The sequence below is a fragment of the Hoplias malabaricus genome, chromosome 14 (genome assembly GCF_029633855.1).
Source record: "Hoplias malabaricus isolate fHopMal1 chromosome 14, fHopMal1.hap1, whole genome shotgun sequence".
NCBI classification, from domain to species: Eukaryota; Metazoa; Chordata; class Actinopteri; order Characiformes; family Erythrinidae; genus Hoplias; species Hoplias malabaricus.
In genome coordinates, this window is record NC_089813.1 from 14,377,307 (window position 1) to 14,394,366 (window position 17,060).

General features: G+C 42.0%; 1 protein-coding gene and 1 long non-coding RNA gene across 2 annotated transcripts in view; one reads left to right on the forward strand and one right to left on the reverse strand.

Annotated features, from left to right (window-relative positions):
* Window positions 1-10,020: 10,020 nt before the first annotated feature.
* Window positions 10,021-10,651, reverse strand: LOC136665751 (uncharacterized). The gene is made up of 3 exons (XR_010795308.1): window positions 10,526-10,651; window positions 10,173-10,421; window positions 10,021-10,066 (listed from the first exon to the last, which is right to left on the reverse strand). It is a non-coding gene; the product is annotated as an uncharacterized lncRNA (long non-coding RNA).
* A 4,495-nt stretch (window positions 10,652-15,146) lies between these two features.
* Window positions 15,147-17,060, forward strand: part of LOC136666300 (Fc receptor-like protein 5) — a 59,771-nt gene continuing 57,857 nt past the window's right edge. Inside the window, exons 1-2 of the mRNA XM_066644396.1 lie at window positions 15,147-15,161; window positions 15,895-16,024. Coding sequence (XP_066500493.1) covers window positions 15,147-15,161; window positions 15,895-16,024 — 145 coding nt within the window. The remainder of the gene's footprint in view (window positions 15,162-15,894; window positions 16,025-17,060) is intronic.

The following is a 17,060-nucleotide window of genomic DNA, read 5'->3' on the forward strand; positions in this document are numbered from 1 at the left end:
GGTGCATCCTGACAGTAGTGCGTTACAGTAGTCAAGCCTTGAAGTAATAAAGGCATGTACTAATGTTTCTGCGTCCTGGAGGGATAAGGCATTTCTAATCTTAGCAATATTGCGAAGATGTAAAAAAGCTGTCCTAGTGATACTACCTATGTGTTGATCAAATGATAAATCCGGGTCAATTATGACACCAAGATTTTTTGCTGCTGAACCAGGTTTAACTGGAAAGTTAGCTAGATTTAAAATTAAATCTGATAATTTATTTCTTGTCATTTTTGGACCCAAAAGCAGGACCTCTGTTTTGTTGCTGTTTAGAAGGAGGAAGTTACGCAACATCCAGCCTTTCACATCTTTTACACAGTCCTCTATTTTCTTTAATCTGTGTTTGTCATCGGGCTTGGCTGAAATATACAATTGTGTGTCGTCTGCGTAACAGTGAAAGTTAATGTCATGGTTTCTTATAACTGTGCCTAGCGGTAACATGTATAATGTAAATAATAATGGTCCTAAAATAGAGCCTTGTGGAATTCCAAATCTTACTTTAGAATAATTTGAATTTAGATTGTTTACTTTTACGAATTGATAACGTTCCGTTAAGTAAGATTTGAACCATAATAGGGCTGTCCCTGTGATTCCAACCATGTTTTCTAACCTTTCTATGAGAATATTGTGGTCTATTGTATCGAAGGCTGCGCTTAGGTCAAGAAGCACCAACAGGGATACGTGGCCTTGATCAGAGGCAAGAAGAAGATCATTTGTTATCTTGACTAGAGCTGTCTCTGTACTATGATGTTGCCTGAATCCAGATTGGAATTTTTCATATATATGATTCTTATGTAGATATGAACTAAGTTGTTGGGCCACAGCTCTTTCTAAGATCTTAGACAGAAATGGCAAATTAGAAATAGGCCTGTAATTAGACAGTGTACTAGCATCAAGATTTGGTTTCTTGATCATAGGTTTAATAACTGCTAGTTTAAAAGCTTTGGGTACATGGCCCAGACTAAGCGATGAGTTTACTATAGTTAAAAGAGGATCAATAATAGCTGGTAGTACTTCTTTGAGCAACTTTGTGGGAATTGCATCAAGTGTGCAAGTTGTACAGTTTGCGGAGGTGATAATCTTCTCTAGTTCTAATTGTGGGAGTGGGTAAAAGGTTTCAAGTCTTTCTTTTACAGTTATATTATGTTTTATTTCATTCACATCAGGTGGCATCCAGGATGGATTTGATCCTGTGGCTAGAGTTTGTTGTCTAATATTCTCAATTTTATTATTAAAAAAGTCCATAAAATCTTTACTGGTGAGAGTTGCTGGAATTAGTTGTTCAGAACCTGCTTGATTTTTTGTAATTCTAGAAAACACACTAAACAGTGCTCTCGGATTATTTTTATTATTGGAGATCAGCAAGGCCAGATATGCTGAGCGAGCTTTAGTGAGGGCATTTCTATTTCTATACTCTATAAGGCTGTCGCCATTTCCGCTCTAGTTTTCGTAATGTTTGTTTTAAAGTACGGGTCTTATCGTTATACCATGGTGCGAGCTTTTTCTGTCTTATACTTTTATGTTTAAGTGGTGCTACCTTTTCTAAAGTAGATCGACAGGTATTTTCTAGGTAATCAGTTAGTACATCTAGGTCCATTGGGTCTGATGGAGTTGGGACTGGGGTCGATAGTTCTGGTAGGTTTTCTATAAATTGTAGGGCGGTAGATGGTTTTATTATACGCCTTGTAGAATAGCGAGGGTTCTTACATATATTATGGATAAAACGTAGCTCATATGAAATTAAGTAATGATCGGAGATTGCTGAGGATTGCGGTAAGATATTAATTTTGTCAATGTTAAGACCTAGTGTCAGAACTAAGTCTAAAGTGTGGCTGCAGTAGTGTGTAGGCCCTGTTACATTTTGAGTAATACCAATAGAGTCTAAGATTGAGGTAAATGCCTTTTTTAGTGGGTCACTTTCCTTCTCAAAATGGATATTGAAATCTCCTACAATTATAACTTTATGATTGCACACCGCTAGGTTTGTAGCAAAATCGCTGAATTCTTTCAGAAATTCTAAGTAAGGCCCTGGTGGTCTGTAAATGTTGCATAATAAAAATGCGTCCTTTTTTGTAACCGGATTTGTAATAATAGTGGAGAGAACCTCAAAAGAAGAGAAGGTGTCACATTGTTTAAGACTAATTTCTAGGGTATTTTGGTAAATTACACATACTCCACCTCCTTTGCCTGATATTCTTGGGCTATGTGCATAATTATAGCCTAGGGGGGTGGCTTCATTTAGTGCTAAATATTCATTTGGTTTAACCCACGTTTCCGTGAGACAGAAAACATTGAATTTATGATCACTTATAATATCATTTACGATGAGTGCTTTTGAGTTTAGTGATCTTATGTTGAGTAACCCAAATTTTAGTTCTAACCCAAATTTTAGTTTAGTTTAAGATCAGAAAGGATTATTGTAGCTGACCTGTTTTTGAGCAGTGATTTATGCTGCTGACTTTCAGACTTTTAAAGCCCCTGCAACTACATCTGAGTTTTATTTATTAATTAAGTTCATCAGATTCCTCAGGGCCCACAGTGTAAACGTACAATTTCTTATTAGTATCATCCCAAAGTCTAATAAATACTATGCTGTAATTTACCAGTATTGCTCTCCTCTTTTGGCTGGTCCTAAAATGGTTAAAGCTCATGTAAACTTTACCCTGACCAATCTCTCTGAGTTACCTGCTAATATTTCACACTAAAAGTCCTCTGTTTCTCTCTCTGCTGCAGTGCTGGCTGTGATCTTCCACCGCGGACAAACTCAAGGTGAATCATTGCATGCAGTACTGAACTCTCTCATTATCATTCACATACACAGAGTATTACAGAGTATTCTTCACATTGTAATAGACATATGAGGACACAGATGTCTGGAGGTTTAGTTTCAAAATTATTTTTTCTTTAGTAAATCTTTAGGTAAGAAATGTAATGTGAACCCAGCGCTGTAGTAAAGTTTTGAGGGAGTGTGACCTACGATGTGAAAAAGATGTGAAGTAGTCTGTGACTAAATAATGAGCAAATGTGTATACACCACAGAGACTGACTGTAACTCAGTATCATTGTGTGCCATTGCAGTGATATAAATGTGAGTTTATGTGAGAACATATGATACAATATAAATCCTAATATTTTTTGGAACATTATTTGTGAAGTCTTATTTTAAATCTACAAATGTGTGTAGGTGCAGCAGTCAACAGACACTGTGGTTAGTTTTCTAACAAAAGTTTTTAAAAATCAGCTAAGTCACATCTTAAATTGTTAGAAACAGAACCATGAAGCAGCTTTATTGTTGCAAATTGATCAGACGTGTTTCAGTAATACATCGTGCTAATGAAATATCTGATGTGCAAAAATGTGTACCAGATATACAGGGGTTGGACAATGAAACTGAAACACATGGTTTTAGGCCACAATAATTTATTAGTATGGTGTAGGGCCTCCTTTTGCGGCCAATACAGCGTCCATTCGTCTTGGGAATGACATATACAAGTCCTGCACAGTGGTCAGAGGGATTTTAAGCCATTCTTCTTGCAGGATAGTGGCCAGGTCACGACGTGATGCTGGTGGAGGAAAACGTTTCCTGACTCGCTCCTCCAAAACACCCCAAAGTGGCTCAATAACATTTAGATCTGGTGACTGTGCAGGCCATGGGAGATGTTCAACTTCACTTTCATGTTCATCAAACCAATCTTTCACCAGTCTTGCTGTGTGTATTGGTGCATTGTCGTCCTGATACATGGCACCGCCTTCAGGATACAATGTTTGAACCATTGGATACACATGGTCTTAATGGTGCAATGTGCAATTAATGAAGATTGGCAACCAGGCTGCTCCAATTTAGCCATGAAACCTCCCACACTAAAATGACAGGTGTTTCAGTTTCATTGTCTAACCCCTGTATATATATATATATATATATATATATATATATATATATCAGTGGCGATTGCTCTAAGACTGCAAGGGAAGCTCAGCTTCCCCTAAAATGTCAAGAAATAAGTTATCAAATATATACTGTTGTGTGTACATGTCATTGAATAAATATGCACAACTTTTGTTCAGAATCAGCTTCTTATCACTGGTAAAGATGTGGCTTTCCTATCAATCATTCCCGCTTCACGGTCCTTTAAACAGTGTGGACACTGAGCGTCCACAGAGTTCAATAGCGAAGCAGCGAAGTGCAGCAAAACGAGACATTGGCCAAAGTCATTGGCCCGGACGCTCAGCTTCTGCATGATGATTGGATGATCTGTCTGAGGCTGAATCCCTTTTTGATTGACAGCGAAATGAGCGAATCAGCGATCCTTTGGTGTAAAGATCCGTGGGAGCACAGGCGGACACACTTCACATGGGCCAAGGCTGTTTAAGCAGTCTAGCTCTGCTGGCCATTGAAAGGACACTAGTCAAGTCCCTGGAAAAGACGCCTTGTTGGTACGACAGGGTCACATATCATTTTCTTGAAAAGGAACAGAGGGTAGAATTTACGTATAAATAAACCGACACATTTTATGATGTAGGCCAAAATTGAGCTTCCCCCCCTTGAAAGACCAGCATCCGCCACTGATATATATATATATATATATATATATATATATATATAAATTGCACTAATTTAGAATTTGTGACATCTGAGAGCTCCTAATTTTAAAGCTTTCAACCTAAAATCTTCAGCTGTGTGAAGGTGGGTAAATGCACACCCATTGACTGATTTCTGCAAATAAAGTTTGAACATATTTATTCCTTTATTTGGGCTGTGGCTAAATGTATTTTTAAAGTTGATGAAGGCAGTGGAGTTTTGGCAGCCATTTGATCAGAAATGTTGCAAACACCTTAACATTCACTTTTCCTAGGATCCCTGTGTTCGTCAACATTATGCACAAATTTGCATATGATTAACACAGAGATAAATCAGAAGCCTGTTCTTCTAACGAGCTTAAATTTCTCAGAGTTACTGTCTGTGACCTCATTTAAACAAGATCCGATTTTCAATGGATTTTCCCACTAAAACTTCAGAAACCTCCAAATACTACTCTGCCAGTTTGTAGTTCAGGATATCAACAGAGTCTGTGTGAAAACAGGAAGTTGGACTGGAAAGAATGAAAGATGCAAATTTTAACAACATAGCAGCCGCCAGCTGTATTTCAAAAAAAGGCAGAATTTATAAACACAGTGTTCAATGAATGAAGGCTGCAGGGGGCCACAGCCAAAATGTTGCCCAGGTCTTTGGTCAGGGTCAGCTCTGTCTTTTGTTTCCCCTGTGTTTGTTTTGGTCACTTCTTCAACATGGATTACACTTCTTTACATTTTAGTGAAAATCACCTGTTTATTTGCTAGATGTAATTTAGTGGATTTATTGTTGTTTTTTTCAGACAGGAAATTAATAATGTGATAAAATAGATATTTAGTTTTTTTAGAGAGTATGTTCAACTATTTACACGTAGAAAATCAACAAAAAACAACAAAACCAAACAGCTATTTTTTTTTCTCTGCCAGTTTCAATAGTTGCAATAATTACAATTATTTATTTGTGTGTAGTTTTTACACCAAGAGGCACAAGGCAATCACACAAAGACAAACAATAGAAAAAAAATTAAAATTATGTTCTTCCCTTAAACACTATTTATACTCTAGAATTTAGATAGGTGTAGGTTAAAGCCTTTTTTTACAACTAGATGACTGTTTGGGAACAGCAGGAATGGTCACATGTGGCATGAACTCAGGGTGTGCCTCCATAATTTTTAATTTCGAAACCTATAGGAATATTTTTGCTTTCTTCCCTGTATATAATTTAACTATAGTCAAGTCAAATCTATTAGTGCAGCACATTTTTAATTCCTGATGGTTTCACAAAGCATTACAGACATTGAGAAACAAAACAAATAATTTAAATAAGATGTGTTACCTTCAATTTAAAGTTCAGAAATATTTTGCCGCTCCAAACTAATTTCATTTGGTGTGAGAGTGGCCAAACACGGCTCTTTTGATGATAAAGTTTGCAGACCCATGTTATGATCATGGATGTTTCTAGCCTCTTTTAAGGGGTGCTTCCTATCTCTTCTAAAAATAAGAGGAATAAGTCCATAGATCCATAGAAAGTACATATGTTTTAAACTAAATATTTTAACATGGAATATACAGCAACCCCCGTCCCCCCGCCACTTCAGAAATGGTACAATGGACAGCAAGAAGCAGGTGAATTAGTGAAGAGAACATTAGTGATTATCCCATGACAGCTTTTGTTTTCCTGCAGTCATTGAGTCCACAATGATTTCATATAACCACACTGAGCTTATGAGATCCTGTCGTAAAATGTGGATTCTCCCCAAACACCTCTTACATTAAATATATATCACTCAAGCTTTGTTGGTTCGGCCTATTTATTATTATTATTATTATTTCATTTTTGAGTCAAATTCAGTGTATTTGTGTATGATTGTCAGTGTAAAGTTGGACAGAGAAGGATGGAGATAGAGAGAGTGTGAGAAGAAGCAGGTGAGAAAATAGACATAGTGAGCATGGGGAAGTAAAACAGTGTTGAGCTGAGAAAGAAAAACTTGTTCACAATATAAATGTATGTATTTCATGGAGGTCATCCATTCTCCTTTTATTCAATGCTCTCTCTAAATGCACACTTACAGCATAATGTCAGTGGACTTTCCTATTATTATTTTGGCAGCAAATTCTGGTTTAGTCTTTGTCTTTTGAATAAAATTACATATAGTTTTGGTAATATTTACTCTAAATGTTCCATATTTTTATACAGAAATAGAAAGACAGGCAGAGTCTCTAGGAGATGACAGAGGACAGACCATAGACAGAAATGATAAGTAAGAACTAGTGCAGTGTACCAGCCCCCAATCCAAAGCAATAGGGTCTGAATATATTTTTTTCAGATTTAGGGGACAAGGATAATGACCCTAAACAGTTAAAGCTGTCAATAAAAACTGGTTCAGAAGTTTAAATGGCTAAAAACTCCACTAGAAAAACTGCTGCTTTCTGCTTCACTTGTAGGGTGTTAATTCCTTTATTGCTTCTTGGAGCAAAGAGCATGTAAGAGCTTTTCTTAATGTTCACAGTATATTTGACCCCTGGTTTAGATAAAGATAAGAAATAGAAGAATAAGTAATGATATACAGAAAAAAACAGGAGTACAAAAGAGATGGTTGGTGTAGCGTTGATTCAAGAAACAGATGTGGGCCAAGAAATTTACTTTTTGTTTGTTTTTTGAAGGAGTTCAGACTGTTACTAGTTCGCAGGTTGTGAACAGTTCCAGATACAAACTCCTCTGTGTGAAACTGTGAATTGTCTTAATGTGGTTCTGTAGAAGGCAGGATGTAGGTGGTCAGAGGCTCTGGGAGAGTTCTATTGAAGTATGTTTTAGAAACAGGAAGCAGGTTTTACTTGAATAAGAAAATAAAATGACAGATTTGAATGAGGTTAATTTGAGATACATTTAGAAACTTTAAGTTAAAAACAGAGGTTGAGAAGAAGTGTAATATGAAGAGGAGGAGATCATTCTGACACATCACTGTTGTAGAATGTGTGACCTGTGAGATTACTTTAGATAGTGCCAGTCCAGATAATGTTACAGTGTGACAGATATGGATAGATCACTGTATAATACAGAGTGAGAAGTACTTGCTGAGGTCATGTATGTTTAATTAATCTGATGACTTTAATATTTTAACCATTTATTGTGGTGTTATGGTCTTTCCAGCTGAGTTAATCCTCAGTAAATTCACTAAGAAATGTAGTCCAGTGGACAGGGGATATACTGGTGTTAGACACGTTCTGGTGGTTGTCCTGTTTGAATTCAGTGGATGAACTACAAACCGGATTCCAAAAATGTTGGGACACTAAACAAATTGTGAATAAAAACTGAATGCAATGCAAAGTTTAATCTGAGTAAATGTAACATTTTAAAGGAAAAATATGTTGATTCAAAATTTCAGTGTCAACAAATCCCAAAGAAGTTTGGATAAGTAGCAATACGTGGCTGGTAAAAGGAAATTGAGCATATAACGAACAGCTGGAAGACCAATTAACACTTATTAGGTCAATTGACAACATGATTGGGTATAAAAAGAGCTTCTCAGAGTGTCAGTGTCTCTCTGAAGCCAAGATGGTAAGAGGATCACCAATTCCACCATTGTTGCGCAGAAAGATAGTGCAGCAATACCAGAATAGTGATACCCAGCATAAAATAGCAAGGACTTTTAAGTTATCATCAACTGTGCATAACATCATCAAAAGATTCAGAGAATCTGGAACAATTGCTGTGGGTAAGGGTCAAGGCCGTAAAACTCTACTGGATGCTCATGATCTCCGGGCCCTTAAACGTCACTGCACCTCAAACAGGAATGCCACTGTCAAGGAAATAACAGAATGGGCTCAGGAATACTTCCAGAAAGCATTGTCAGTGAACACAATCCACCGTGCCATCCGCCGTTGCCAGCTGAAACTCTACAGTGCAAAGAGGAAGCCATTTCTAAGCAAGCTCCACAAGCACAGATGTTTGCACTGGGCCAGGGGTCTTTTAAAATGGAGTGTGGCAAAATGGAAGACTGTTCTGTGGTCAGATGAGTCACGATTTGAAGTTCTTTATGGAACACTGGGACGCCATGTCACCAGACCTGAGAGCATGTCTGGAAAGGCACCATTAATGCAGAGAACTATGTTCAGGTTCTAGCGCAAAAGACCCCACCCAATGTTCTCTACGGCCCCCCCGCGAAGGCCCGCGACCCGATCCGGCCCAAAGACGCCACCGTGGGTCTCTTGACCGACCGAGGACACGCTTCAGGGCGTCGGACGTGAGAAAAAACCAAAGCAAAGGGTCCGCGGGGCACTGGCGGGCCCCACGTCCCCTCCGCTCTGCCGTTGCCCTCTTAAGAGGAGGAGCAACTCTGGACTAAGTAGCCATGTGGTGGGCTCTCAATGGCCAAGGCAGACAGCAATAGAACTGGTGCATTTTGAATTCGTAAACACTCCAACATGTGCTTTTTAGTGCATGTATAAACATTGTATGTTTTCAGTAGTATTAGTGTGAGCTTTGTCAATGGTAAACTACTATACATTTATTGAGCGACACGAGAAACGTTAATACATTTAAACGTTAATACATATAAAAGTACTTTATGTTTTCCAAGTTTGTGAAAACGTTTGCAACAATTGCATATAAATAAAAAGGGCTCATTTATTTACAAAAGGTCTCATCACATCCTATATATAAGTACAGTATTGATAAGTACATATGCAGGTTAAGTAGCAAGTCTGAATTACACAGTGGATTGTGCGTGAAATTGTGTGTATAGAGATGTACGTGGATGTACTGCTGTTGCAAATATCAGCGTCCATGTGAAAAAAAAGTCAGCGGTCCCCCTGCTCCTCTTGCTCAGCCAGCCACTCCTCTAACGTCTTTCCTTCAGCAGTGGCACAGAATGACCTGTTGCCTATCCTGCTATGTCCGAACTCCCTAGTCTTTGGTTGGCCACAGCTGGAGCATCTGTAGTGTGTTTGCTGGTGGAACTTGGCAGGAAGCGTGGAATCCTTCCGTCTCCTCCACTCTGTTGTCCTGCTCAATTTTCTCTCGGGCTGAGCTGGCTGGGTCGGCTGTACTGGCTGGGGAGGTCCTGGCATAAGGGTCGGCTGGAATGGCTGAGACGCCGGCTGAAGCAAGAGAAGTGCCGGCTGGTTCGTCAAAGGTGCCGAAGGCTGAAGGAGCAGTACAGTTCCTCCGGAAGCCGGAGGCTGTGGCAGTTGCACCGGCGGAGCAGACGCAGGAGCTGCGGTAGCAGGCCGTCTTCGCTGTGCCGCTTGCCCCGACAGGTCCGGAGGAGTACCCTAGGACCTTTTCTTTCCCCACTCCTCCGGACCTGTCGGGGCAAGCGGCACAGCGAAGACGGCCTGCTACCGCACCTTCTCACTAGGCTGCGGCAATGGAACGGCTGCTGTGAGGCTTGGCTTGGGCAATGGAATCTCCATCGCCAACACCGTCTGCTCCTGTTTCTTCTGGATGCTGTTGTGCCTTTAAAAAAAAAAAAAAAAGAAAGAGAGAACAGTGTTATTCAGTGCTTGCTGGAAGAGAGCGTTCCAAGCATTGATGTTAATAAAAGTCGGCTCAAAAGTCTTACCACACAGAGAGGGTGCGCTGGTTGATCTCGTACAGCTGAAGCGACGTCGCCTGCACGAGACCTGGGCTGTTCAGTACCAGCCTCCTGATCCTGCCGTAGTCCTGCAGGATCGCAGCCCAGCGGTTCACCCTCGCTCCAGCGACCCTTCGGCCATGAGGGTGAACGTCACACAGCTCCAAGCAAATGGCCTCCACAAGGCGGCTTGCATCTGGCCACTGCGCAGGTCCCGTTCCTTCACCCAACAAGCAGCTGTTGGGAGAAACAGAATAATACAGAACACATTATTAAACATAAATGTGCCAGCACAGATCACGCAGCATTAAATTCTTTGTCCAGGAGTATGATTAACCTACCGCTTTAAGCTCTCGACCCCGCTGGAGACCGTGGACTTTGCATGGCTGGCCTTAAAGCGTCCCTGAAGCAGCCGCTCCCTGTGCCTCGGCTGGTAAGAGACACGTTGCTTGTCGACTTCCGGCAGACGGTTCCAAAGGGCGACGATGTCGGCGACCTGCTTCTCAGAGAGACAGGCTTCGTCGCGCAAGTCCACCAGGTACCTGGCCAGCCTCACCACGCATTCGTATCCTGGCGCTCCGTCCGGCCCTCTGAAAACCTGACAAGACAAAGACGTTCAGGTTAATCGTGCTCCCGTTTCCATGTATGGTTAAACGCTCACATGTAAAAAACATAGCACTTACTTCTTCTGCTTCCGGTTCTTGAGAGGGGAGGACCAGGTCTGCGGAAGCGTCTTCTGACTTTGCGGGAGGAGATGCCGCAGCCTCGGCCTCAGCCACCTTCGGGACGGGATCATCCAATGACAGAGGGTCAACGGTGGGGTCATTGTCCACTCCGACAAAGGATTCAGCTTCACCGAATCCTTCGTCCTCCCATTCCGACAGGTCATCGGGGGTGCCGTCGGGGGCATCCGGGTCCCGGCCGATGTCGTCCCTCAGCTCTTTGCACTGCTGAGAGAAGAGGTACTCGACACCGATCAGCTCACCTGAAACACAAACGATCACACAGCAGTTTAATAAGAGTGGCTATTTGTGCCGAATGAAAATAGATCGGCTATATGGTTACAGCACGATGATTCGCGTTCAAAAACGTTACCTGTGTACTCTCTGGGCTTGGTGTAGTCCTCCACCAGTTTACAGCCCAGCATCTCCTCACTGAGCTGGTTGAGCACGTGCTGCATGTGGCCAGTATAACACCACAGCACCTGCTCCGACCGGTTCACGGCTGATGAAGCGCGGTCCTCGTTCCACCTCACCAGCCCTTCCAGGAGGTATGCCTGGAAGTTCTCGGCATTGGCAGAACTGCCTGTAGGGCAAAGAAAACATATGTAAAAATCACTCCACCATGAAGTCACATGCATACAATCACAAAGTGAAGAAGAAAAATAAAGAAACTCACCAGGAATGAAATGGCTGAGGTGAAGGTGGAACGACTCGAGGGATGTGGAACCACGCGCACAGCGGTACACGGGAAGAACGACCCCTCCCTTCGTCACCTGCCCCGTCTTGGTGTACAGTTGGATTCCAGGAGGATCTTGGATGCAATCGAGGTGTTGCCGTTGTGTGTCCCAAATGACATCCATCCGTTCCTTGTCCAACAGGGGGATGCCCATCGTGTCCTTCATGTCAGTAAAAGCCACCAGCAGCTGATCTATGAGCTGCTTGGTTTCCCGTGCCCCACGTGTGCAACGGCGACAGTGCCGAGCGAGCAGCTTTGCGCTCAGCTTGGCGGTGAGCTCGTCCTCTGTCAAGTGCGTGATGCCCTCCCTGCGCCCAAGCTCATGTACGTGGACAGGGACTGCTGCTCTAGAACGGGGAGATCGAAAGTGGCTGCCATGTTCCACGAGTGGGAGGAGCTCGTCGTCAGACTGGACGTGTGGCACCTGATGAGAAGATTCTCCGTGGGAGTCACCACAGACAGCCACCAGCTGTACGGCATCTTTATGGCAAAGCTGTCTGCCTGCATTTTCGAGTGGGATGCCGGGGACGTGGCTCGTCTGCGAGAGGCCGTTCAGACGGAGCTGAAAGAGAAGGGCATCACGCACTTGACAGAGGACGAGCTCACCGCCAAGCTGAGCGCAAAGCTGCTCAGGCGACGTCGCTTCAGCTGTACGAGATCAACCAGCGCACCCTCTCTGTGTGGTAAGACTTTTGAGCCGACTTTTATTAACATCAATGCTTGGAACGCTCTCTTCCAGCAAGCACTGAATAACACTGTTCTCTCTTTCTTTTTTTTTTTTTTTTAAAGGCACAACAGCATCCAGAAGAAACAGGAGCAGACGGTGTTGGCGATGGAGATTCCATTGCCCAAGCCAAGCCTCACAGCAGCCGTTCCATTGCCGCAGCCTAGTGAGAAGGTGCGGTAGCAGGCCGTCTTCGCTGTGCCGCTTGCCCCGACAGGTCCGGAGGAGTGGGGAAAGAAAAGGTCCTAGGGTACTCCTCCGGACCTGTCGGGGCAAGCGGCACAGCGAAGACGGCCTGCTACCGCAGCTCCTGCGTCTGCTCCGCCGGTGCAACTGCCACAGCCTCCGGCTTCCGGAGGAACTGTACTGCTCCTTCAGCCTTCGGCACCTTTGACGAACCAGCCGGCACTTCTCTTGCTTCAGCCGGCGTCTCAGCCATTCCAGCCGACCCTTATGCCAGGACCTCCCCAGCCAGTACAGCCGACCCAGCCAGCTCAGCCCGAGAGAAAATTGAGCAGGACAACAGAGTGGAGGAGACGGAAGGATTCCACGCTTCCTGCCAAGTTCCACCAGCAAACACACTACAGATGCTCCAGCTGTGGCCAACCAAAGACTAGGGAGTTCGGACATAGCAGGATAGGCAACAGGTCATTCTGTGCCACTGCTGAAGGAAAGACGTTAGAGGAGTGGCTGGCTGAGCAAGAGGAGCAGGGGGACCGCTGACTTTTTTTTCACATGGACGCTGGTATTTGCAACAGCAGTACATCCATGTACATCTCTATACACACAATTTCACGCACAATCCACTGTGTAATTCAGACTTGCTACTTAACCTGCATATGTACTTATCAATACTGTACTTATATATAGGATGTGATGAGACCTTTTGTAAATAAATGAGCCCTTTTTATTTATATGCAATTGTTGCGAACGTTTTCACAAACTTGGAAAACATAAAGTACTTTTATAAGCTTGTAAATAAACCAGTTAAAATGTATTAACGTTTCTCGTGTCGCTCAATAAATGTATAGTAGTTTACCATTGACAAAGCTCACACTAATACTACTGAAAACATACAATGTTTATACATGCACTAAAAAGCACATGTTGGAGTGTTTACGAATTCAAAATGCACCAGTTCTATTGGTGTCTGCCTTGGCCATTGAGAGCCCACCACATGGCTACTTAGTCCAGAGTTGCTCCTCCTCTTAAGAGGGCAACGGCAGAGCGGAGGGGACATGGGGCCCGCCGGTGCCCCGCGGACCCTTTGCTTTGGTTTTTTCTCACGTCCGACGCCCTGGAGCGTGTCCTCGGTCGGTCAAGAGACCCACGGTGGCGTCTTTGGGCCGGATCGGGTCGCGGGCCTTCGCGGGGGGGCCGCAGAGAACATTGGGTGGGGTCTTTTGTTCTAGACGTCATCTCTTTCAGGGAAGGCCCTGCATTTTTCAACAAGATAATGCCAGACCACATTCTGCAGCAATCACAACATCATGGCTACGTAGGAGATGGATCCGGGTACTGAAATGGCCAGCCTGCAGTCCAGATCTTTCACCTATAGAGAACATTTGGCACGTCATAAAGAGGAAGGTGCAACAAAGAAGGCCTAAGACGATTGAACAGTTAGATGCCTGTATTAGACATGAATGGGAGAGCATTCCTATTTCTAAACTTGAGAAACTGGTCTCCTCTGTCCCCAGACGTCTGTTGAGTGTTATAAGAAGAAGAGGAGCTGCCACACAGTGGTAAAAAATGGCCTTGTCCCAACTTTTTTGACGCCATAATTTTTAAACAAATTTTTCCCTTAAAATGATACATTCTCTCAGTTTAAACTTTTGATCTGTGATTTGGAATCTACCTGGAATGATTCCAGGTAGGCTCTGGATCCACCGCGACCCTGAATTGGATAAGCGGTTACAGATAATGAATGAATGAATCTGTGATTTATGTTCTATTCTGAATAAAATATTAGATGTTGGAACCTCCACATCATTGCATTCAGTTTTTATTCACAATTTGTTTAGTGTCCCAACTTTTTTGGAATCCGGTTTGTAGAATGATTTCCCTTATTTATGAGTTCATTGATAGTTCTCCATGTATTTTTTGTATCACTGTGGTTTGTCTGGAGTTTAATTAAATAACATTGTTTTCTGTTTTAGTGCTAAGTGATTTGTTCAATATTCTTTGTAAAATTTATGCTTTTTTCAGATTTCCTTTGCTAAGGTGTTGGTAATCCATGATTATTCTGGGCTCCATTTTTGTGCTTGATTTGATGTGGAAAAGCTACATTAACTGCTTAATTTAGTTTCACTGAGAGTAGAGTTTGCCTTTTGGGCGTTTGGTTCAGTAAGAACATGATTCCTAAGTACAGGTTTTAACACTTTATAAAATTTTATATTAAAAATACTCTGAGATGGGTATTGAGACACAGCTATGCTGTAACAAGCAAAATGCACACATGAACAGGCTGTATTTAGCCTTGCTGTGTAGTCAGATTCAAGGGCACCCTACCCCAGCAGACACCTTTCACTGATGGTGAGCCCCCAAACCACAACACATTTCGCTACACACCAAGTCCCAACACACAAAAACATAAAAGAAAGCCCTAAAGCTATAAACCAATGCATGCTGGGGCTGCTCCCGTGAGGCAACAACCAACTGCCGCTACAATGTATAGTTTAAATCCTGTAATGGTTTGATAAAATGTGCTGAGAAATATGAGGGTACAAAGCAGCTCTGCCATCTTCTGTGCAGAGACACAACGTTTTGTTCCTACTGTGACGATGTACATTACAAAGGTACTTGTGATCCTTGAACAGCGAGACCAGCAGCTGCAGTAAAAGTCCAGGCAGAGTGTGGAGTCCTCAGAGTGAGATTCACTCTGATATTTTCCCTAAAACTCTCATCCCCAGAAACCAATTCTTTAGAAACTGATAATTCTGCTAATACGTTTATTCATTATAAATTAAATATGTCTTTCGTCCAATGATTATTGGTAGATTCTGGACCCACAATGACCCTAAACTGGATAAACATTTACAAACAATGAATGAATGAATGGATAGCACAGGACTCAGTATGTGTCTTTTGTAAAAAAAATATAGGTAAAATTATATAATTAATTATAACTATTACAATTATCGTACCTGGAGGAGAAAAATCTGCTTTTTTTTTGTTGAAAACTTGCAAACGCACCTCAGAGAAAAATTAAATATTGCATTTTCCTATTTTTATGTTAAAAAATCACATATCCTATATTTTATATCTAACAAGTAAATAGTTAATTTGCACTAAAATATTTGATCCATGAAGAGGAAGTGATGTTATGTTGAACAATGTCATCTGATCAGAGCCAAAGTTTGAAGAAAACTGTACGTTGTAATTTATTATTTCATATCAACAGAATATAAACCCAGACTGAGAGTGGAGACTCAGAGCACAGTCTTTACTGGAGACACAGTTACTCTGAGTTGTGAGCTGGCACAGTCAACTGTTTGGTTAAAAGACTCTCAGTATTTTCAACCTCACCAGATTTCTGCACCGAGTCACAGCAACACAGTGAGTGTAAAAGTGTCTACTGCAGGAGAAACACAGTTCCAGTGTGCAGCGCGCTTGCAAGGTTCTGATTACTTCAGTGATCCTGTCAAGATTGAAGTCAGAGGTATGTATTGATTCCTACTGATTTCTTATTATATTATATTATGACTTATTAATCAAGAATTGCATTATAGAAATATAAATCTTTTCTTCTATCAGGTCCAGAACATTTTTAGACTTTTTTTATCACATAAATATTTAATTGTTTGACTCTCCCTTTTTTTAAGCACATGTCTGACTTTTTCACAGCACCACAGTTCATCTCATTACAGCTGCTTCATGAGCAAAATATACACTGATCCATTGAAGTAAAGCTTGTGATTTTATTTAGTTTTGTTTATTAAGGAGATGCAGTTTTATAACATTTTGCCTCACATAGACTCTTTAGAGTCCCGAAGTCAGGCCTTAAAGGGTTTAGGAGCTGGTTTATACCTCAGTGAGTTGGGAAACTTAATAAAATATTCCACTGTTTAGGGGCAGCACAGTGGCACAGCAGGTAGGGTCCCAGTCACACAGATCCAGGGACCTGGAGGTTGTGAGTTCAAGTCCCGCTCCAGATGGCTGCCTGTGAGGAGTTTAGTGTGTTCTCCCTGTGTTTGTGTGGGTTTCTTCCCATGGTCCAAAAACACATGTTGGTAGACGGATTAGTGACTCAAAAGTGTCCGTGTTTGTCGCCTTGTGAAGGACTGGTCCAGGGTGTGTTCCTGCCTTGAGCCCAGTGGCTCTGGGTAGGCTCTGCACCCACTGTGTCCCTGAAGCGGCTACAGATAATGAATGAATGAATGGTTTATATTTGCTCATATGTAGTAGCATGGTTTTGTATGAAGGGAATCTCTGGTGTGGTTTTTAAGTTTATTGTAGTGTGTTGTTGTAAAACATGTTGTAAGATGTTTGTAGATGTCTGTGTCTGTGTTTGTTTGTGAAATGACCCTCACTCTCAGTTCCTTCTTTGTTATTGGAGTCACTGTGATGTAATACAAACCTCAGAGGAATCTGACAGTAAAGTGTATTGTCTCGTATGAATTTCAGTGTTTACATTACAGTGGAATTCAGGAGCACAAGGTGTGTATTTGTGTGGAGTACAGACTGATGCATGAAAA